This window comes from Hemitrygon akajei, chromosome 8 (genome assembly GCF_048418815.1).
Source record: "Hemitrygon akajei chromosome 8, sHemAka1.3, whole genome shotgun sequence".
In the NCBI taxonomy this organism is placed as follows: Eukaryota; Metazoa; Chordata; class Chondrichthyes; order Myliobatiformes; family Dasyatidae; genus Hemitrygon; species Hemitrygon akajei.
In genome coordinates this window covers 74,516,939-74,540,913 of record NC_133131.1, presented here as the reverse complement: position 1 = coordinate 74,540,913, position 23,975 = coordinate 74,516,939, and the positions used below count along the sequence as shown (strand labels likewise).

The following is a 23,975-nucleotide window of genomic DNA, read 5'->3' as shown; positions in this document are numbered from 1 at the left end:
TCCAGTTATATCTGCTGATAGAAACAATTTATTTTTATCCACCAATGTAGTTTGTGACAGCAATGGGATAACAAAAAGACTTTGATCAGCGAGGAGAGTGTTGCTCTTGTGTTGCTAGTGAAACATCTTCAACATTTTCAGATTTGCCCAGGGTCTGCAACACCGATCTAATAACAGCAATGAAGCTGCTGAGTAGCCCTTCACTACTATTCTTCTGTTTAACAGTAATTTGTAAACTCGTTCTGCTCATGTCAATTAACAGTTCTGTTAAAAACACAGATCCAGTCTCATTTCGGGCAAACAGGTAGGCTTTCCAGGGCTGTGCTCCTGCTCGGCTGATTGCCATAGGGTGAATATGAACAATCTGAAAGGCAGCCTGGATGGTATCAGGGCATGGCTCCTTCTGCCAGTCCACAGTCACAACTTTAGCATCTTCCAGGCATGTCCAGTACTCCTCAAACTGCTCTGGTGAAAGCTGGGCACTGCTTTCCAAGCAGACAGATTCAGCATCCATGACCAACTCTTCACTGTGTTCTGCGTTTGAGTCTTTACAGGAAGATAAACAAAATTAGTAAGTTAACATTGAGCATATCACTGGATAGGAATGCACTTCTTTCCTGAAGGGAGCCCTTGACAAAATGTCAAAAGATGAGACCTCAGTACCTTAAAATAAAGACTCATTATGCATGAACCTCCACAGCATTTGTCAGAACAGAGTACAACAGGAGGAGCGTTGCAGCCAGGTGCCACCGTATCTATATACACTTTTTTTCAACAATTGGCATTGTATAATTAATAAGCAAATTCATTCTCTTCCTCAAGGTGCAATCCCAATTGAAATCACTGCACAGGGAACAGGCTGTCAAATCTGGAACAATAACATTTACACAACCTACCTCGATATATACGTAAACACAATGCATAGAGCAGTCTGTACGTGATGCTTGTAACGTATTTCTACAACCTGTCCTGCCATGCAGCATCCGCCCTGCCCAGGCATGCCTGGACAAGATAGAAAACTTCTCAGCTTACATTGTGGGCAACATTTTAATTGACTTGAATTATGAATTGAAATAACAAATTTAGGTGATTTCAAACAAAATGGTGCTGATAGGAAAGTTTCAAGATCTGCAGCCCAAAATCCATAAGATACACCCAAAAGTATTCAGGAAGCAAATTCTTTGTTGTCCAAAACAATTAGATATTTGACCATACAAAATCCACATACTGGTTTATTTATTACAACAGTGAAATCAGTGCTAAGCTCTTTAAACTTCACGAGTTGCAAGAAAGTGAATAAAACTAAAATTGCTTCATTTTGGTGATAGTAATAGATGAAAAAAGATATTTACTTTTATCACCGAAAGGAAACTGTTTTGGTTGCCTTCCTGTCTTAAATCTCTCAGGTAATGCAGTCTACTTATCCAGTGTAATCTGTTCTAAACTCTCCAGTGTTTGTAATAGATATTTTAAAAAGATATTTGTTGTTGTTGCTGAGTCATCATCGACTCATGGTCATCCTATGGATAGTATAGTTCTCCAGTGGGTTTTGAGGCAAGATACAGAAGTAGATTGCCAGGGTTTTTGTTCCACGCAGATACGGCTGCTGCCCAGGTTAGGACCCGACCAGATTCAAAATCAAAAGCATCTGCCTCGGAGTCCAGTGCTGATGCCAGTACACCTCAGGCCGGTGGATAATCCCTCCTGAAAAATATCTTACAGGACTGGAGTGCTTGAAACAGATTACACTGGATGTCTAAAAGCATTGCCCAAGAGATGAAGACTGGAAAACCAAAACCTTTGTAAATGGTTTTGAGCTTCAAAATGTGGGATCACAATGGGCAGTAGTGCTGCCACCAGTGATGGTATCAGCATTAGATCAATATCTGAAAGAGACAGTAGAACAAATACTCACACACATGATCCATGTCATAGTAGGGCATGGTAAGATCATCAAGCAGTAGTATTACTGGGATTGAAGCAACAATGTTTACCTTTTTCATAGGTTATTTCTGGCATCTGTAGATTTCCAAAGGAGTTTGCCTTCTGTGCCATTATACAATTCCAGTGTTCCCAACCATAGATTGGTATCAATGTGTTAAAGTCTTTTGCCCAGGCATTGATTGGCTCATTGGCTTGGCCACTGATTACACCCAAGGATGGATCTGATCTTGGCCCACAAACTATTTTCTCGACCTCTTCAACACCTTGCTGAAGTAACCGATAGTACAATAACCCACGATCACGCACAACCATATCGAGTTCTTCTTCTGCCAATAATTCAAAAAGAATATTGGTTAGTGATCTGGTTAATCATAAACCTATTAGCCTTCACATGTGACCAGTGGCTTGTCCAAAAGCAGCTGACCCAAGGTATACAGACAGAACACAAATTTAAAAATCTGTGTGTGGGTGGACTATGATGGCATGGATTTCCCACCATCTGTGGATGCCATCGTCTGTCAGCTAAACCTACTCTTACACTAAGCAAGCCTCCCATTGTGAACTAAACATACAAAGCACAAGGCCTTATGAAAAAATATCCAATTAAGTGATGAGGCCTTAATGATTGCCACTCATAAGAATCCTGTGTACTCACAAGTAATTCTCTCAATCATCTTACAAAACTGACAATACTTACCCCTCAGACGACACAAAAAATGTGAAGAACAGTCACTGACATCAAGCATTCACAAAATCCTGTGCAGGAGTCAGCAAAGTTTCACCCCACTTGCTCCACAAACTCTAGAGCAACCCTTCCATCAGTGTGATCCATACCAATAACATGATGCAGCAGTCTGCCCAAGATGTCTTGACATTCAGCTGGCCGGGACACAAACAGGCGCACCATGGCTGTCAGCAACTCCAGCTTCACGGCTGCAGAGGTCTCCATTTTCACATTGTCCACAAACTCCTCCAATACGTATGGAGCATTGGGCACGTGCTCACCGTGCACACCAAGCAGCCAGATTAGAGCCTGCTTCCCCTAGTTATTTTGGCAGGGTAAGTGGGATAAGAGTGAAAGGTGAGTTCATTAGTTTAATGTCAATTTTTCATCGCTCTCATCTTCACCAGCCAAGTAACTGTAGATCATTGGCTGTCAGCTACCGAAATAAAAGGCCTCTTCGTCATCAAAGCAAAGAAGAGCTGGAAAAATCATTGCTGATTCCACCCACCCTAGCAGTCTCCTATTCAAAGTAAATTTGTTATCAAAGTACATACATGTCACCATGCATAACCCCGAGATTCATTTTCTTACGGCATACTCAATGAATCCATAGTAGAATAATAACCATAAATGATGAAACCATAACAATGAAAGACAACAAAAATTTGGATGTTTAACCAATGTGCAAAAGAAAACAAACTATGCAAATACAAAAAGAAATAATAAATATCGAGAACATGAGATGAAGAGTCCCCAAAACGAATGTGCTGTGTCAATGGTTTTTGCGACTGCCTGGTTAAAAAAGCCATTGAAATAAAACTAGGGGAAAGGAATTTTAATGAAGACCAAAGTATTATTCCAAGTAAGAACTAAAATTCGATTGTAAACATGGTGGGCCAGTGGAAACCTGATTGGACGAGGACTAACCAATCAAGAAGGTCGACTATGGGGGTATAAATACCACTGGACTTGAAGAAAGCTAATGGAATGCTGGCCTTTATAACAAGAGGAATTGAGTATAGGAGTAAAGAGGTCCTTCTGCAGCTGTACAGGGCCCTGGTGGGACCCCACCTGGAGTATTGTGTGAAGTTTTGGTCTCCAAATTTGATGAAGGACATTCTTGCTTTTGAGGGAGTGCAGCGTAGGTTCACAAGGTTAATTCCCGGAATGGCGGGACTGTCATATGTTGAAAGATTGGAGCGACTGGGCTTGTATACACTGGAATTTAGAAGGATGAGAGGGGATCTGATTGAAACATATAAGATTATTAAGGGATTGGACACGCTGGAGACAGGAAGCATGTTCCCGCTGATGGGTGAGTCCAGAACTAGAAGCCACAGTTTAAGAATAAGGGGTAGGCCATTTAGAACTGAGAAGCAGAAAAACTTTTTCACCCAGAGACTGGTGGATATGTGGAATGCTCTGCCCCAGAAGGCAATGGAGGTCAAGTCTCTGGATGCGTTCAAGAGAGAGTTAGATAGAGCTCTTATAGATAGTGGGGTCAAGGGATATGGGGAGAGGGCAGGAACGGGGTACTCATTGTGTATGATCAGCCATGATCACAGTGAATGACGGTGCTGGCTAGAAGGGCCGAATGGCCTACTCCTGCACCTACTGTCTATTGTCTATTGACATGTCCAGGCATCATCCCTGAACAAGATGGCAGAGTTTGTCATTGAGATGTCAGTTATAATCGATGCCCGTAACTAGCTGGAAGCACAAGAAGGGTTATTTGTGAACAAAATACAATGACTTACCTGGAATCAGCCAAGAGGTTGAAACTGGTCATCTCAGGTCTGCATGGCTCAGTACCATGAATTAAGGTGAACACAGGCCATCTTATTGAATATGGCTACTTCATCCCCACCAACCTACCTCAACATCTTTGATGTATTCCTCACATCCTGGTAGTGCTTCACACACAGTCACTGTACAAAGGGGACACAGCCATACCAGGTCACGAAATGTCTGAATGACAGCTAAAAACAGAAGGGAAGTTAGTGAGATGCTTGCAACCCTGAGCAAATGCTGAAAGCTGGCAGCATGACGTACCTGAGGTAATGTGTTCCTGCTTCAAGCCCAGCAGCTCCTTCAAAATAACCACACACTTTTCATTGTAGGTCCGTGCAATTCGTCCTGGGGAAATACAGCACAATTAAAGAACAAGTAAGGCACAGTTCATATCTTAAGCTGCACTTTCAAGAGTAGATACTCTGACATATTACTCCAATGGCATGGTATCATAGTGGTGAGCACGTGTTACAGTACCAACGACCCAGGTTCAATTCCCACTGCTGTTGGTAAGGAGTTTGTACATTCACCCTGTGACTGCATGGATTTCCTCCCACAGTGTAAAGACATACCGGCTGGTAGGTTAATTGGTCATTGTAAATTGTCCTGTGATTAGGCCAGGGTTATGTCAGAGGTTGCTGAGCCGTGTGGCTCGAAGGGGCAGAAGGACCCGCTCCACACTGTATCTCAATAAATAAAATAGAACACAAATTATAACACAAAATACCATATTTTCTTCAGTCAGCAGAATAAAACCTAAAATATACCTACACTTTGTCAATGCTTCAGCTAGTTCCAACAGTAAACAGCTCAACTGTACAGGCATGGAACGTTTAAACTTCCAACTCAAGACTGTCTCTGGGGATCTCTAGAAAAATCATCAATGAGTATCCATCAGCCAGTGTGGGGTAGGTTGCTTGTTTTTTTTTTTAAAAGGAAGAGTTTGACAAGGTAAGCTTGTATCCACTGGTATTCAGAGAAGGTAGCAACTAGATTGCTGACAAAATTCCATGGAATCCTGATGGGGTGAATGCAATGAAGATGCTTTCTGTCATGGGATAATCTGAAGTCAGGGACCCTGTTCCCACCATTTAAAAAATTAAATAGGTGACACCCTTTTGAGACTAAGATTTTACTCTTAAAATTCTCAGTCTTTGGAACTTTCTCAAAGATTGCAGAATAACTCAAGCATCTACTATAGTTGCCTAAGCTGGGAGAAGCAGTGTCTGAATATTTTGTCAGAAATGCAGATTTGAGGCTCCAATCAGATCAGCCATAACCTTACTGACAGGCAAGGCAAGCTCAGAGGACTTGTTGACCGACTCACTTTTCGGTATGTAAACTTGATCAGAGCTCCCAACTCAAGTGTCCACCATTGTATTCAGTACCGTAAGCTGAGTTAACAAAGGTAGGATGAATGATCAGGGTCAGGAGGAATGCTTCTGTTGGTTTTTACTTCCTATTGGGATTCATACAAGTTGTACATCCTATCTGGACCAATCACAGTCACCATCTTTACATGGTGAGAACAGTAAACACAGGGAGAAACTAAAGAAATTGGACATGGCCAACAACTTCCAGCAGTGAAGAGATGTAACAGAGAGCTTCGCAGAATGGTGAGCAGTTTAATGACAGGGACACAAGACTGAACAAGGGTGATTTATTGAAAAGTGCAGGGATTCACAATCTTGGGTTCATTGACAACTTGCTTAGTGGAATTGGTCCATGGCATGAGAAAGGTTGGGAAGCCCTGGGATATGCCATGTCCAAGTGTGACTGGGCAAGAGAGCAAGACAACCAAACAGCAGTAGTGTTGGAGTTGCCAGGAAAGAATGGAGAGGACTGGGTCTGACAACCTGAACATGGGACTTAGTCTCAAACTAATCAAAATTTATAAATAGCAGCCAAGAAAAACCAATTTCATTATATTGGAATAGGACAGGATTCATACTGACGAGGTAATTAGTGAACCATTGTTAAGAAATATTTTATAATGCTTAGGAAATATAATAAATCCCAGATACAGAAATAGCACCTGGAATAATTTAATAAATAATTGGGTGCAGCAATAAGCAGAAGAGTAAATTCTTTCTCAGCTGGTAACTGGGGTGCCATGGCAGTGTAGTGGTTAGTACAATCACTTTACAGTCCGGTGATCGTTGAGGAGTTTGAATGTTCTCCCAGTGACCTCTCGGGTTGCCTCTGGGTTCTCTGGCTTCCTTCCACATTCCAAAAACGTACAGTTCAGGTCAGGAAGTTGAAAACTATGGGTGCGCACTGTTGGCATCCCCACTCATGGACTATCTCCAGCACAATCCTCACTGATTTGATTTAATGCAAACGATTTCTTTCACTGTACGTTTTGATCTACGTGTTACAAGCCAATCCTTATCTCTATCTTTCTCAGCTGTAATTTCCTTTATGATGCTGCAGCTTCCCCCAGAACAAAAGCAAATCAAGTTCAAGTTGAAATTTGATTGTCATTCAACAATACACAAATACTATGAATATAGCCAAACAAAACAGCATTACTCCTGGGTCCAGAGGCAACACACAGTACCAACACTCATACACACCACAAGGCACATATAGAACACAGAACACAGAATAGTACAGCACATTACAGGCCCTTCGGCCCACAATGTTGTGCCGACCCTTAAACCCTGCCTCCCATATAACCCCCTCCTTCAATTCCTCCATATACAGGTCTAGTAGTCTCTTAAATTTCACTAGTGTATCTGCCTCCACCACTGACTCAGGCAGTGCAGTCCACGCACCAACCACTCTCTGAGTAAAAAACCTTCCTCTAATATTCCCCTTGAACTTCCCACCCCTTACCTTAATGCCATGTCCTCTTGTATTGAACAGTGGTACTCTGGGGAAGAGGCACCGGCTGTCCACTCTATGTATTCCTCTTGATATCTTCTATACCTCTATCATGTCTCCTCTCATCCTCCTTCTCTCCAAAGAGTAAAGCCCCTAGCTCCATTAATCTCTGATCAAAATGCATACTCTCTAAACCAGGCAGCATCCTGGTAAATCCCCCCTGTACCCTTTCCAATGCTTCCACATCCTTCCATTAGTGAGGCGACGAGAACTGGGCACAGTACTCCAAGTGTGGTCTAACCAGAGTTTTATAGAGCTGCATCATTATCTCGCGACTCTCAAACTCTATCCCTCAACTTCTGAATGCCAACACCCCATAAGCTTTCTTAACTACCCTATCTACCTGTAAGGCAACTTTCAGGGATCAGTGGACATGTTCCCCCAGATCCCTCTGCTCCTCCACACTACCAATTATCCTGCCATTTACTTAGTACTCTGCCTTGGAGTTTGTCCTTCCAAAGTGTACCACCTCACACTTCTCCGGGTTGAACTCCATCTGCCACTTCTCAGCCCCACCTCTGCATCCTATCAATGTCTCTCTGCAATCTTCGACAATCCTCTACACTATCCACAACACCACCAACCTTTGTGTCATCTGCAAACTTGCCAATCCACCTTTCAACCCCCACATCCAGATCGTTAAAAAAAAAATCACGAAAAGTAGAGGTCCCAGAACCAATCCCTGTGGGACACCACTGGTCATAACCCTCCAATCCAAATGTACACCCTCCACCATGACCCTCTGCTTTCTGCAGGCAAGTGGGTTCTGAATTCACCTGGCCAAACTTCCCTGGATCCTATGCCTTCTGACTTTCTGAATCAGCCTACCGTGTGGAACCTTGTCAAATGCCTTACTAAAATCCATGTACATCACATCCACTGCACTACCCTCATCTATATGCCTGGTCACCTCCTCAAAGAACTCTATCAGGCTTGGTAGACACAATCTGCCCTTCACAAAGCCATGCTGACTATCCCTGATCAGACCATGATTCTCTAAATGCCCATTGATCCTATCTCTAAGAATCTTTTCCAACAGCTTTCCCACCACAGACGTAAGGCTCACTGGTCTATAATTACCCAGACAATCTCTACCACCTTTTTTGAACAAGGGGACAACATTCACCTCCCTCCAATACTCCGGTACCATTCCTGTGGACGAGGACCTAAAGGCTTAGCAATCTCTCCACACCTCATGGAGCAGCCTGGGGAATATTCCGTCAAGCCCCGAGGACTTATCCGTTCTAATGTATTTTAACAACTCCAACACCTCCTCTCCCTTAATATCAACATGCTCCAGAACATCAACCTCACTGATATTGTCCTCACTGTCATCAAGTTCCCTCTCATTGGTGAATACCAAAGAGCAGGATTCATTGAGGACCTCGCTCACTTCCACAGCCTCCAGGCACATCTTCCCACCTTTATCTCTAATCAGTCCTACTCTCACTCCTGTCATCCTTTTGTCTTTCACATAATTGAAGAACGCCTTGAGGTTTTCCTTTACCCTACTCGCCAAGGCCTTCTCATGCCCCCTTCTTGCTCTCCTCAGCCCCTTAAGCTCCTTTATGCTCCTTTAAGCTCCACCCTATATTCCTCAATAGACCCATCTGATCCTTGCTTCCTAAACCTCACATATGCTGCCTTCTTCCACATGACTAGATTTTCCACCTCACTTGTCACCCATGGTTCCTTCACCCTACCATTCTTTATCTTCCTCACCGGGACAAATTCATCCCTAACATCCTGCAAGAGATCCCTAAACATCAACCATACGTCCATAGTACATTTCCCTGCAAAAACATCATCCCAATTCACAACTGCAAGTTTTAGCCTTATGGCCTCATAATTTGCCCTTCTTCAATTAAAAATAATACTGTCTTCTCTGATTCTAACCTTGATAATGCTACAGGCCAGGAAGCGGTGGTCACTGTCCGCCCAGATGCTCACCCACTGAGAGATCTGTGACCTGACCTGGTTTGTTACCTAATACCAGATCTAGTATGGCATTCCTCCTAGTCGGCGTGTCAACATACTGTGACAAGAATCTATCCTGGACACACTTAACAAACTCTGCCCCCTCTAAACCATTGGAACTAATCAGGTGCCAATCAATAGTAGGGAACTTAAAGTCACCCATGATAACAACCCTGTTATTTTTGCACTTTTCCAAAATCTGCCTCCCAATCTGCTCCTCAGTATCTCTGCTGCTACTAGGGGGCCTACAAAATACTCCCAATAGAGTAACTACTAGGGGGCCTACAAAATAATCCCAATAGAGTAACTACTAGGGGCCCTACAGAATACTCCCAATAGAGTAACTGCTCCCTTCCTGTTCCTGACTTCCACCCATACTGACTCAAAAGAGGATACTGCTACATTACCCACCCTTTCTGTAGCTGTAATAGTATCCCTGACTAGTAATGCCACCCCTCCTCCCCCTTTCCCCACTCTCTATCCCTTTTAAAGCACTGAAATCCAGGAATATTCAGAATCCATTCCTGCCCTGGTGCCAGCCAAGTCTCTGTAATGGCCACTACATCATAATTCCTTGTATGTATCCAAGCTCTCAGTTCATAATTTTTGTTCCTGATGTTTCTTGCATTGAAGTACACATAATTTAGCCCTTCTACCTTACTACCATTACACCCTTTATTCTGCTTCTCTTTCCTCAAAGCCTCTCTATATGTTAGATCTGGCTTTACTCCATGTACTTCTTCCACTGCTCTATCGCTCCAGGTCCCATCCCCCTTGCAAATTAGTTTAAACCCTCCTGAACAACGTTAGCAAACCTATCAGTAAATTCAGCAGTCTGCAGTTGAGCACAATACAGCCTGTATTCTACTGCATTAACACCAGAGGGCAGCACCAATGCTGCCAGCACAGACACTGAACCATACAGTCTCCAGCAAACTCATGGTGCACACCGACTTCGACGCCTCTCTCCTGGATTGCTACAAACAGGCGACACTGTGGCTTGACCTGTAGTCCTTGCTATGACCAAGGCCGCACAGCTCCCTCACCGTCCACCAATAAACCAGTGAACCGGACTTGCAGCATTCCATATTATCGATGTCCAACAGGGTCTTACGATCACAAGAAAAGTGACCAAGATGATCACTTGCTATTAGACTGCACACCTATTTCATGTACCAATACCAACAAGCAACTCAGTGATGGGGTAGACATGCAGTAGTTTTAGGTACATTTAAGAGATAATAACACCTTTAGTTGGCCTCTAGAAACCACTGCATTTACAAGAACTTTAATTACGTAAAGCAATAAATGAATAAAGCATCAGAAAGCAAATCAAAAGCAGATGCTGGACATTTAAAATAAAAGAAGAAAGTGCAAGAAGCAGGGGTCCCCGTCTGGGTCCACAGACCTTCAGTTAACAGCAGGAACTCTTGTGCTGGATGGAAAAATTCTGATAAAATATTTCCAACCTGAAGCATCAGCCACTTTGCTCTCCAGATGATGACTAATGCTGAAAATACTTGGTTTTCTCTAATAAAAAGCATTTTCTTGCATATGATATAATTTGGAGACCTTTTTAATCAAATAAACAAGAAAGTGAACTTCACAATTTACTAAATTGACTGATGTACAAGGACTGGAAGGACAACATCCTGTGGGTAACCTGATGAGAAGAGTACAAACAGCTCAACAGCGCCACCGGCTGGACTCTTGCAGTATACACTGAAATTAGTAACTAGGCGACCACAGAAAATGGAAGTTTGTGAACGCAAGACTTCTCTGGCAATTGACAAAACCTCGAGCAAAACAAGAGCACAAATATCATATGAATTCACTGGGTGCAATGAAACACTGCTTGTGATCCAGTCCCACAAATAATGGGTGTACTCTCAGCAGAGTTATCTGTATTCCCTATCCATATGAAGTTTCTGAGAAGAATTTAGGGCCAGTGCATCTGCTAAAGGAGGGGGTGAACCAGCCTCTCCTGGAATTAGCGAGGAAACCCAACTTTCTCCACCATGTCTACTGTAGAGTAGTAGGAACATATCCCCCCCCAAAAGATGTAGCATTGCCAGAGATAAACACAATATTATTTTTGCCATCTCTGTATAAATTAGTCATAATTAGAATACTTAATAGGCAAATATCTAATTGGGTCTGAAGGATAGCAGAGCTAATTTGAAATATGGGAACATGCAAAATAGTTTAATTTTTTCACCTATATTTAAAATGGCCATCTGGGCCAGCTCTACAGAAACATCAGTGCAGTAGGTCTGAAACTCTTCAAGTATCTGCTGGACATTCTCATCATTTACCAGATCCCGCAAGATCTCCATCTTCTGATATTTGATGTAATTTGGTTCAGAGTATGTGCAGTAGAATTTCTTGTAGTGACCACTGAAGTGCCCGGATAAGCTGCGGAGGATCTCCCGTGCATGACACAGGCCGAGGAAACACAGCTCGTGGCACTCAGAGGTGCAAATAGTCAACAATGGCCCTTTGATCCTTTCTAGAACATCTGTCTGTACATTGGGAAAGTCTTCAGCAAGGAGGAGGAAAAGTTTGGTGGTTGCCATGACAACATTGGGCTGGCTGCTCTTGAGAAAACCATCAAGCACGTTCAGAATAGCAAACACTTCATCTTCAGTTCGGGGCTTATAGCGAACTAGGAATGTCAGCACTTCACTCTGACCCCAGTGATCCAGGTCTTTCATTCTAAAGAGAAAAGAAGAGTGGCTTAATAAATTGATTTATTCCTCTTTCTGTCCTTCCCACAATTCTGAATGTTCTCAATTTTGCCAAAAAGAGTAAATTTGCGCCAGAGTACTACCCCAGAAATATATGCCACTATCCACCTATAAGGTACTGAAATAGTTATTTGGCCATAGAAGCATCACGTGATGGTAATCTGCATCATAAACTTTTGCCTGGATTACACAGCCAGCCAGGATGTTTGCACCGGATGAACGTTTCAAAACATGAAAGCTGCGAAGCTTTGCTATACATCGACATCCTAATGTTTCAGTGTCATTGCCGAGGCATGAAGAATGAGGATTGACAATAACCTGCCCTTCAAGATAGTGAGGAGTTCAAGTCCTCGTTTGTAAAATGGCCATGAAGTAATTCTGAAAACTATTTCATTATCATCATTTTAACAAAGATGAAAACTATAGCAGAATTTTTAAAGGAAGAACATATTAAAAGCATATCAATTGCACTGAACTGACCTGTTTAAAAGATGATGTGCTATTGGTTTGTTGATGACCACACCTCCTTCACGTTTCAAGATTTCTTCCAATGCTCTCAAGCAGTTCACCATAACAATGGGGTCAGAGTCTCGCAACATTGCATACAGTTCATTTACCATTGCCCCATCTGCAGGAAGGGGATCAGAAAGGAATAAAGGTACGGTCATTACAAAACAAACCCAGACCCCACCTCTTCGAACAGTAATTAGTACTGTGAGGAGAAAAGTATGGATAACCTCCCACCTCCCACAACCTATTAAATGCTCACAATGGTGTGCTTTTCAAGTGTGATTTGGCCACAAAGCCTGGCAGAACCATTTCTACTGACAGAAGGGGCAGAGGTGGGTTACTGGCACCTTAAGACCAGTCACCGGGCAGACGGTGAAAAGTAGTTTCCACTTTACCAGGAAGGGGCACTCTTTCATTACTAACGAATAACAAGCCTGAATGTTAATTTAATGGGAGAGAACACAAATGAAATGACTACCATTTGACAGCAAAAATATTGTTTGATTGGGCATAATGTGTCAAATTAAGGAAAGGTCAATATTGACGATAAAGCAGAAATTAACCTCACAAAACTGAATTAATTTGTGAAAGGTGTTCACAGAAACCATTTGTTGGAGTACACGATCTAAACATACAATCACAGACTGATTTCTATACATGCAACGAAGCGACCCTAAAGAGAGCTTAAAATTAACCATCATCATTCTGTGCCATGTCGTATGACGTGGGTGATCATGGTCTTCACATAACCATGATTATTCTTAGCACATTCTTCTGCAGAAGTGGTTTGCCATTGCCATCTGGGCAGTGTCTTTACAAGACAGGAAACCCCAGCCATTATCAATCTGTATGAACGGTATGTAAGACAAGCTTTTCACTTTGTCTGGATACATGGCAGTCAGCGGTGTGTGGGGTGCCGCAGGGGTTGGTGCTGGGCCCGCAGCTGTTTACTATTTACATTGATGATTGGAAGAAGGGACCGATGTAGCCTAGCAACATTTGCTGATGACACTAAACTGAGTGGAAAAGCAAATTGTACAGAGGTTGTGGAGAGTCTGCAGAGGGATATAGATAGGTTAAGTAGGTGGACTAAGGTCTGACAGATGGCATACAACGTTGGTAAATGTGAGATCATCCACTTTGAAAGGAATAACAGAAAAGCAGATTATTATTTAAATGGTGAAAGGTTGCAGCATGCTGTTGTGAAGAGGGACTTGGGAGTGCTTGTTCATGAATTGCAAAAAGTTGGCTTGCAGGTACAACAGGTTATTAAGAAGGCAAACGGAATGTTGGCCTTCATTGCTAGAGGGATTGAATTCAAGAGCAGGGAGGTCATGCTGCATCTATACAGGGTACTGGTGAGGCCGCACCTGGAGTACTGTGTGCAGTTCTGGTCTCCTTACTTGAGGAAGGATGTACTGGCTTTGGAGGCAATGCAGAGGAGGTTCACCGGGTTGATTTCAGGAATGAAGGGGTTAACCTATGAGGAGAGATTGAGTCATCTGGGAATATACTCTCTGGAATTCAGAAGAATGAGAGGGGATCTTATAGAAACATACAAAATTTTAAGAGGGATAGATAAGATAGAAGTAGGAAAGTTGTTTCCATTGGTAGGTGAGACTAGAACTAGGGGACATTGCCTCAAGATTTAGGACGGAGATGGGGAGAAATTGTTTTTCCCAGAGAGTGCTGAATCTGTGGAATTATCTACCCAAGGAAGCAGTTGAGGCTTCTTCACTAAATGTATTTAGGATACAGTTAGATAGATTTTTACATAATAGGGGAATTCAGGGTTATGGAGAAAAGGAAGGTAGATGGAGCTGAGTTTACGGACAGATCAGCCATGATCTTATTGAATGGCGGGGCAGGCTCGATGGGCTGGATGGCCTACTCCTGTTCCTAGATCTTATGTTCTTATGTGACAATAATAGTTCAATACTTTCTTTACACAAGTTAATAAAACTACCTGACATTCTGCAGTGGAAACAACTGAGAAGAAAAAAAATATCTATAGATGTTATTTGTTGTAAGTTCCAGAAGACACAGGCTCCACATTACAAGTTTGAAAATAACAGCCCCTGGAAGTGATTACAATCTACCAAGGATTGGTCAGAAGAAATTTCAAAGTGGACTGATAATATCTTCAATACAGGAAGGAGGTACAGGAGCCTCAGGACTCACACCACAAGGTTCAGGAACAGTTATTACCCCTCAACCGGTTTGAACGGGGCACAACTGCAGAAGTGCAAGGAGGTTGGCCAGTGAGAACAGCAGGAACAGTTTAAAAGCGAGCAGAGTTGAAAAGGTGACAGTTATTTTATCAGCGGTTTGAACAGGGCACAACTGCACAAACGCGTGGAGGTCAGGCAGTGAGCGCAGTGAGAAGAGTTTAAAAAAGACAGCTTCACAGAGTAGTGGGAGACAGAGTAGGAAGGCTTTGGCTCAGAGGGGCTTCGATGATAAAGGGTCAAGGCACGGTAGATTATCTGTTTAGAATACAGACAGAAAGTATATGTGTGAGGCCAGTTTTCTGTGCTCAGTGTCAGATGTGGGAGGTCCTGCAGACTCCCAGCCTCCCAGACGGCCACACCTGCACCAGATGCAGGGCTGCAGCTCCTTAGGGGCCACATTAGGGAACTGGAAATGCAGCTCGATGACCTTCATCTGGTCAGGGAGAGTGAGGAGGTGACAGAGAGGAGCTATAGGCAGGCAGTCAGTCCGGGGCCTCGGGAGACAGATAAGTGGGTAATAGTCAGGAGAGGGAAGGGCAGGAAGCAGATGTGAGAGAGTACCCCAGTGGCTGTCCCCTTTAACAATAATTACTCCTGTTTGAGTACTGTTGGATGAGACGGACTACCTGGGGGAAGAAACAGTGGTCGTGCCTTTGGCACAAAGTCTGGCCCTGTGGCTCAGAAGGATAGGGAAAGGAAGAGGATGGCAGTAGTGATAGGGGACTCTATGGTTAGGGGGTCAGACAAGCGATTCTGTGAACACAGGAAAGAAACACAGATGGTAGTTTGCCTTCCAGGTGCCAGGGTCTGGGATGTTTCTGATCACTTCCATGATATCTTGAAGTGGGAAGGAGAACAGCCAGAGGTCGTGGTACATATTGGTACCAATGACATAACTAGGAAAAGGGAGGAGGTTCTGAAAACAGACTACGGGGAGTTAGGAAGGAAGTTGAGAAGCAGGACCTCAAAGGTAGTAATCTCGGGATTACTGCCTGTGCCATGTGACAGTGAATATAGGAATAGAGAGAGGTGTAGGATAAATGTGTGACTGAGGGATTGGAGAGGGGGCGGAGATTCAGATTTCTGGATCATTAGGAACTCTTTTGGGGCAGGTGTGACCTGTACAAAAAGGACAGGTTGCACTTAATCCCAAGTGGACCAATATCCTAGCGGGCAGGTTTGTTAAGGCTATTGGGGAGAGTTTAAACTAGAATTGTTGGGGGGGTGGGAACCAAACTGAAGTGACAGAGGACAGGGAGGTTGGCTCACAAATAGAGAAAGCTTGGAGACAGTGCAAAAGGGAGGATAGGCAGGTGCTACAGAAGGGACACACTCAAACCGATGGTTTGAGATGTGTCTATCTTAATGCGAGGAGAATTATGAATAAAGCAGATGAGCTTAGAGTGTGGATCAGTACTTGGAGCTATGATGTTGTGGCCATTACAGAGACTTGGATGGTGCAGGGGTAGTAATGGCTACTTCAAGTGTCAGGCTTTAGATGTTTCAGAAAGAACAGGGACGGAGGCAAAAGAGGTGGGGGTGTGGCACTGTTGATCAGAGATAGAGTCACAGCTGCAGAAAAGGAGGAAGTCATGAAAGGGTTGTCTACGAAATCTCTGTGGGTGGGGGTAAGAAATAGGAAGAGGTCAATAATTCTACTGGGTGTTTTTTATAGACCACTCAATAGTAACAGGGACATCGAGGAGCAGATACGGAGATAGATTCCGGAAAGGAGTAATAATAACAGGGTTGTTGTGGTGGGAGGTTTTAATTTCCCAAATATTGATTGGTATTGCCCTAGAGTGAGGGGTTTTGATAGGGTGGAGTTTGTTAAGTGTGTTCAGGAAGGTTTCTTGACACAATATGCAGATAGCCTACAAGGGGAGAGGCTGTACTTGATCTAGTATTGGGAAATGAACCTGGTCAGGTGTCAGGTCTCTCAGTGGGAGAGCATTTTGGAGATAATGATCACAATTCTATCTCCTTTACCACAGCATTGGAGAGGGATAGGAACAGACAAGTTAGGGAAACATTTAATTGGACCAAGGGGAAATATGAGGCTATCAAACAGGAACTTGGAAGCATGAATTGGAAACAGATGTTTTCAGGGCAACATACAGAAGAAATGTGGCAAATGTTCGGAGGATATTTCCGTCGGGTTCTGGGTAGATACGTTCAAATGAGACAGGGAAAGCATGGTGGGGTACCAGAACCGTGGTGTACAAAGGCTGTTGTAAATCTATTCAGAAGAAGAGCTTACAAAAGGGTCAAAAAACTAAGTAATGATAGAGATCTAGAAGATTATAAGGCTATCAGGAAGGAGCTTAAGAATGAAATTAGGAGAGCCAGAAGGGGACACGAGAAGGCCTTGGCGGACAGGATTAAGGAAAACCCCAAGGCATTCTACAAGTATGTGAAGAGCAAGAGGATAAGACGTGTGAGAATAGCAGCAATCAAGTGTGGCAGTGGAAAAGTGTGTATAGAACCAGAGGAGATGGCAGAGGTACTTAATGAATACTTTGTTTCAGTATTCGCTATGGAAAAGGATCTTGGTGATTGTAGGGAAAAGCTTGAGCATGTAGATATTAAGGAAGAGGATGTGCTGGAGCTTTTGGAAATCATCAAGTTTGATAAGTCACCGGGACTGGATGGGATGTACCCCAGGCTACTGTGGGAAACGAGGGAGGAGATTGCTGAGTCTCTGCTGATGATCTTTGCATCATCAATGAGGATGAGAGAGGTTCCGAAGGATTGGAGGGTGCAGATGTTGTTCCCTTATTCAACAAAGGGAGTAGGGATAGCCCAGGAAATTATAGACCAGTGAGTCTTACTTCAGTGGTTGATAAGTTGATGGAGAAGATCCTGAGAGGCAGGATTTATGAACATTTGGAGAGGCATAATATGATTAGGAATAGTCAGCATGGTTTTGACCAAGTCAGGTCGTGCCTTACAAGCCTGATTTAATTTTTTGAGGATGTGACTGAATACATTGATGAGGGTAGAGCCGTAGATGTAGTGTATATGGATTTCAGCAAGGCATTTGATAAGGTACCCCATGCAAGGCTTATAGAGAAAGTAAGGAGGCATGGGATCCAAGGGGACATTGCTTTGTGGATCCAGAACTGGCTTGACAACAGAAGGTAAAGAGTGGTTGTAGACGGGTCATATTCTGCATGGAGGCCGGTGACCAGTGGTGTGCCTCAGGGATCTGTTCTGGGACCCCTACTCTTTGTGATTTTTATAAATGACCTGGATGAGGAAGGGGAGGGATGGATTAGTAAATTTGCTGATGACACAAAGGTTGTGGGTGTTGTGAATAGTGTGGAAGGCTGTCAGAGGTTACAGCGGGACATTGATAGGATTCAAAACTGGGCTGACAAGTGGCAGATGGAGTTCAACCCAGATAAGTGTGAGGTGGTTCATTTTGGCAGGTCAACTATGATGGCAGAATATAGCTTTAATGGCAAGATTCTTGGCAGAGTGGAGGATCAGAGGGATCTTGGGGTCCGAATCCATAGGACACTCAAAGCTGCTCTGCAGGTTGACTGTGTTCAAGAAGGCATACGGAGCATTGGCCTTCATCAATCGTGGGATTGAGTTTACAAGCCGAGAGGTAATGTTGCAGCTATATAATACCCTGGTCAGTCCCCATTTGAATACTGTGCTCAATACTGGTTGCCTCACTGCAGGAAGGACGTGGAAACCATAGAAAGGATGCAGAGGAGATTTACGAGGATGTTGCCTGGATTGGGGAGCATGCCTTATGAGAATAGGTTGAGTGAACTCAGTCTTTTCTCCTTGGAGTGACAGAGGATGAGTGGTGACCTGAGAGGTGTACAAGATAATGAGAGGCATTGATCATGTGGATAGTCAGAGGCTTTTTACAATGGTTTACAAGGCTAGCAGAAGAGGGCATAGTTTTAAGGTGCTTGGAAGTAGGACAGAGGAGATGTAGGGGTAAGTTTTTCACGCAGAGAGTGGTGAGGGTGTTGAACAGGCTGCTGGTGGCGGTGGTAGAGGCGGAAACAATAGGGTCTTTTAAGAGACTCCTGGATGGGTACAGAACTTAGAAAAATAGAGGGCTATGGGTAAGCCTAGTAGTTGTAAGGTAAGGAATATGTTTGGCACAGCTTTGTGGGCTGAAGGGCCTCCACTGTGCTGAAGAGTTTCTATGTTTCTATGTTCTATGTTTCTAATAATCCTTTATCCTTTTTTTAAACTCTCCACCCCGATCATTAACTCAAGGATTCGTGGACCCCAGGTTGGGAACCCCTGTTCTATCCGAATGTTCAGAAATCCCAGTGGTTTGTTATGTGACTCCTCTGGGCCCCATTTCCCATCTTCTCTTTAAACTTAACACAGTTAACTGCAAAATTGATTGTAATACGGAGTAACATTCAAAAAACAAATTAAAACTACAATGGAGAATTAATCTGAATAACAAATCTGCCAGTTCAGCATCAGAGTTCCCATATACCAGGATAATGGAGTTTCACCAAAAAGTCAACAACACAGTAAACAGTAAGAAGACATGTTGTAAAAATCAATGAAATAACGTTTTTGTATTTACCAACTTCTGTGTCTCCCTGAAAATTCTGCATTTTAGCACAACCTAGGACCGCTGCCCGTCTGACATAGGATGCCTTGTCTCTCAATCCATTTAGCACAGGCTGCTGAATATATTCACTTATGCCAGGCATTCTAAACAAAACACAGTTTAATTTATCAGCACAGATCCAGTGAAGACATCACTTATCCAAATGTGAACGAATGACAAACAGAACAGGTTGTAGCACCTTTCAGATTGTTCAACAGAATCCACAAATTTAACAAGTCGGTAGTGTTGTCAACAGTTACCAGCTCGATACCTGGGTTTCCCATTTCACCACAGCTGAAATGAGCATGGTGCCACCATCAATTTCTACCTCAAACTCCACAAGGTCAGACACTGCTCTGCTAAATTTCTTCGCCTATCTCAAAGCCAGTTTTCCTGCTTCCTGTGTGACAAAATGTCAACACTCACCCTGCCAGCCCTCTTCAGGGCCATTGGAGCTCAAATTCTTCCCATCCAGCAATGGCAACATCATCAAACTGACTGAGCAACCAATCACAGCTGAAGAATTCAGAGAGCAAATATGAAGGAAAAAGTCAAAGAAAATTAGTTTTCTGGTGGCTAATTAAGCTTGAAAGGCTGAAATTATGGCAGGAAGACCCTTATTAATGACAACAGGGACTACCCTTAAACCACATAGGTATCCAGGTTGCTCTCACTTTCACAGTATAATAACAATACAACTTATGATTTTGAGCATCACTGCATCATGAACTATAAGATTGCTGCCAAACATTAAAACCAGCGTAATTATTTATATAGCATTTATCATTACCTTGACAGAGGGTTTGAAAAACTTTACACCTTAAAACTTTAAAATTAAAATATTGTTGTTCTTGGAAAGCTGCAGATTTTTTTTTATAGATACTGTAAGTGATTGGAAATAAATCTCACTGCTCAGTAAAAATTACTATGAGGAATAAACGGGGAAGGAGAAAAGACAAATTCCATTCTGAGATCTCTGTCATTCTGAGATTGAAACAACTATGAATGAACGTATGGTCACAAAAATTCTACACAGAATCTGACATCACTCAATATACAAAATGACTGTGGAGAGAAAAACCACGCCACCTTGATACAAGAGAGACTTCTCTACTGAGACTACAGTTAAAATTTAGGAAAATTGGGACTGATCACTAGAGCCGATAACTACATGAAATGGAAAACATCGTCATCCACCATTGTTATAAAAATAGAAATCGTCAACAATTCAAGACTGATTTGCTGCCAGTGTTGCATTAAAGAACTGAGAGAGCAAGACATAAACACAACAGATTCTGCTGGTGCTGGAAATCCAAAACTATGAGGAATAAACGGGGAAGGAGAAAAGACAAATTCCATTCTGAGAACGACACACACAAAATGCTGAAGGAACTCAGGAGGTCTGGCAGCATCTCTGCAAATGAATAGGTAGTCGAGGTTTCGAGCAGAGACCCCTCTTCAGGACTGAGAAGGAAGGGGGAAGATGCCAGAATAAAAATGTTGGGGGGGGGGGGGGGAAGGTCAGAGGGACACAGCACAGAATCAGGCCATCAAACCTGCACTGATCATCACGGACTACAGATCCACTAAAAATGCAACAGCAATTCATAGAACTTTAATTGAACTTGAATTAGAGGTAAAATATTTTTAAATAGCTGGGACACCTGAAAGGGGCAAGAATACTTCTTGCTTCCTGCAGGTTTGTTCCCTACGTGACTCCCTTGTCCAATTACCCCCCCCCACTGATCTCCCTCCTGGCACTTACCCTTGCAAGTGGAACAAGTGCTGCACCTGCCCCACACCTCCTCCCTCACTATCATTAAGAGCCCCAAACAGTCCTTCCAGGTGAGGTGATACTTAATTTGCAAGTCTGTTGTGGATCATATACGATATCTGATGCTCCCAGTGTGACCTCTTGTATATTGATTGGCGAGACTCAACGTAGATTGGGAGACCACTTTGCCAAACACCTATGTCCACCAGAAATAGCAGTAACTTCCAGTGGCCAACCATTTTAATTCCACTTCCCATTCCAACAAGTCAGTCCATGGCCTCCTCTACTGTCGCAATGAGGCCACACTCAGGTTGGAGGAGCAACACCTTACGTATCTGTCTCAGTAGCCTCCAGCCTGATGGTATGAACATTGATTTCTCAAACTTCTGGTAATGCCCCCCCCCCCCTTCACCATTTCCTAACTCACATCATCTCCTTACTTGCCCATCAGATCCCTCTGGTGCTCCTACCCCTTTTTCTTCTTCCATGGCCTTCTGCCCTCTATCAGATTCCCCCTTCTCCAGCCCTTTATCTCTTTCATAGATCAACATCCCAGCTCTTTACTTCACTCCTCCCAGTTTCACCTTTCACCTTGTGTTTCTTAAACACAAAATACTCCGCAGATGCTGGGGTCAAAGCAACACGCACAACATGCTGGGGGAACTCAGCAGGTCGGGAAGCATCCGTGGAAACGAGCTGTCAACGTTTCAGGCTGAAAAATAACCGGTGAAAGCGCTTATTTTAAAACAAGCATTGGATTTCAAGGTCCCGGTGCACAGGAGAATCCCCGGAACGAGAAGCTCGACGTCCACACTTGCACAAAAGCGGGACGGGTAAGGGACAAACCTGAGACTACACATGCTCCTCAGGGCAAGTCCCCTGACCATAGGGTTGGGATCAGTGCTGTCCTTCCGCAGTGTGTTGATGGCCAGCAGTGCCAGGTTGGGCTTCAGAGCAGCGTACGTACACATGTACAAATAGACCAGCTTCTTCTGGACGATATCCATGGTGGCGCTGGCCTTCACCATCTCCATGAAGAGAGCGGACACGTCCAGCCCCTGGGTCATGTAGCGGATCACCCGCAGCACCAGGTTCCGGTACCTCAGCTTGTCCGCCTGGATGGCGGGGTTGGACAGGGCCCGCCGGAGCTCCTTCACCGTCTCCTCCGAGCCGTAGTACGGCATGGCGGCGACCGGGAGCTGCCGTCCCCACCTCAGACCCGCAGCGGCGGACTCCAGCTGACAGACGACCGAGTCTCGGTGGGCCCACGCCCCGCGCAAATCCCCACACTCTCATTGGTCGCCGGGGCCAATGAAGCTGACTGTGATTGGTTCCGCTGATCAAACGACTAGAAACACCAACGGACAAGAGATTACTTCTCTTGTCGTTCCTGCACGTCTCTGCCCCTGGTGGCCACCGACGGGAAACGCTGGGGTAGGAATGCAGCGTCCCTCATCAGGGACCTCCACCGCTCTGATCACGCTCGCTTCTCACTGCTCATCAGGGAGGAGGTAGGAATCACACCACCAGGTTGAGGAACAGTTATTACCCCCAACCATCAAGCTCTTGAACTGGGGTTAACTACACCCACTTGCCCATCCGTTGAGATTATCTCACTTTAAGTACTCGATGTTCTCGTTATTTAGAATATCAGAGGGATGACTTTTTAGAACAGCTTGTTGTTGAGGCCACTTGGGAATCGGCTGTGCTGGATTGGGTGCTGTGCAATGATCCGGAGGTGATAAGAGAGTTTAAGGTTAAAGAACCCTTTGGGACGAGTGATCACAATACTATCGAGTTCACTTTGAAACTTGAGGAGAAACTAAATTCCAGTGTGTCGGAATTTCAGTGGAATGAAGGAAATGACAGTGGCATGAGAGGGAACTGACCAAGGCTGAATGAAAGGGACACTAGCAGGAAGGACAGCAGAGCAGCAGTGGCTGGAGTTTCTGCAAAAAATGAGGGAAGTCCAAGACAGATATATTCCAAATAAGAAGAAATTTTTGAATGGAAGAAGGTGTCAGTACCTCCAGTTAAACTGTCTTTTTGTATGTTTCTCCCTAGCTGTCAGTCTGTGGTTTTGTATTGCCATGTGCTCCTGTCCCCAATCCTGCTCTACTCAGGCCCCTGTATCACTGAGTACTCCGTCTCTCATTATTAAGGCTGATTTATACTTCTGCGAGGGCTCTACACCATAGCTTACGCCACTGTGAGCATTTATACTTGTGCGCTGGTGTGTCTGCTTCACTCTGCAAATCACCGCCAGAACGCTAGATGGCGGTGGGGTTTCTATGCCACTGTGTAGAGTTTCTTCGTGCACTTCAAACAATGGCGACTGAAACTGAGCGCATCATGTTGGAGTTGGAGCTAATAAATGTTGAATAAGAGTTACTTTTATTGAAATTACTGCAACGCAGAAAAGAGAGTAGACGTCAGAGGAGATGGTGTGTATGACCATTGCACGGATCGAGGCAGAAGGAGGGTTAATTTTCTGCGTTCAATTTGAAAATAGAGGAGAAGAAGCAACTGGAAATGCGTAGGAGGAAATGCAATGTTACCAAGTGGACCAATCACAATTGTTGCAGTCTGCGTCGCCGTGACACGTAGTTACATTTTTAAGGATGTGCATCAGGCTACGGCATAGGGTACGCGGCTATGCCGTACGTACTACATAGATTTGACGCAGAAGGATAAATTGGCCTTTACCTGTTTTATTGCCACCCGAGTCTCATTGTGCTCCACCTATCATCTACCTCTCTGTTTATTGCTCAGTGTATTTCAGTCCTGTGTTTTC

At 43.9% G+C, this 23,975-nt stretch overlaps 1 protein-coding gene across 3 annotated transcripts; it reads right to left on the bottom strand.

Annotated features, from left to right (window-relative positions):
* Positions 1 to 22,434, bottom strand: ap4b1 (adaptor related protein complex 4 subunit beta 1). 3 transcript variants are annotated; one of them, XM_073054057.1, is made up of 9 exons: positions 22,028 to 22,434; positions 19,381 to 19,511; positions 12,550 to 12,697; positions 11,541 to 12,037; positions 4,721 to 4,804; positions 4,544 to 4,647; positions 2,779 to 2,986; positions 1,995 to 2,270; positions 1 to 546 (listed from the first exon to the last, which is right to left on the bottom strand). In XM_073054057.1, exons 1-9 carry the CDS (start codon positions 22,363 to 22,365, stop codon positions 86 to 88), a joined length of 2,247 nt encoding a protein of 748 aa, XP_072910158.1. In that variant the 5' UTR covers positions 22,366 to 22,434; the 3' UTR covers positions 1 to 85. The 3 variants fall into 3 exon arrangements, with proteins under 3 accessions (XP_072910158.1, XP_072910159.1, XP_072910160.1); XM_073054058.1 differs by having other exon boundaries at positions 22,149 to 22,273; XM_073054059.1 differs by lacking the exon at positions 19,381 to 19,511 and having other exon boundaries at positions 22,028 to 22,164.
* Positions 22,435 to 23,975: the final 1,541 nt, after the last annotated feature.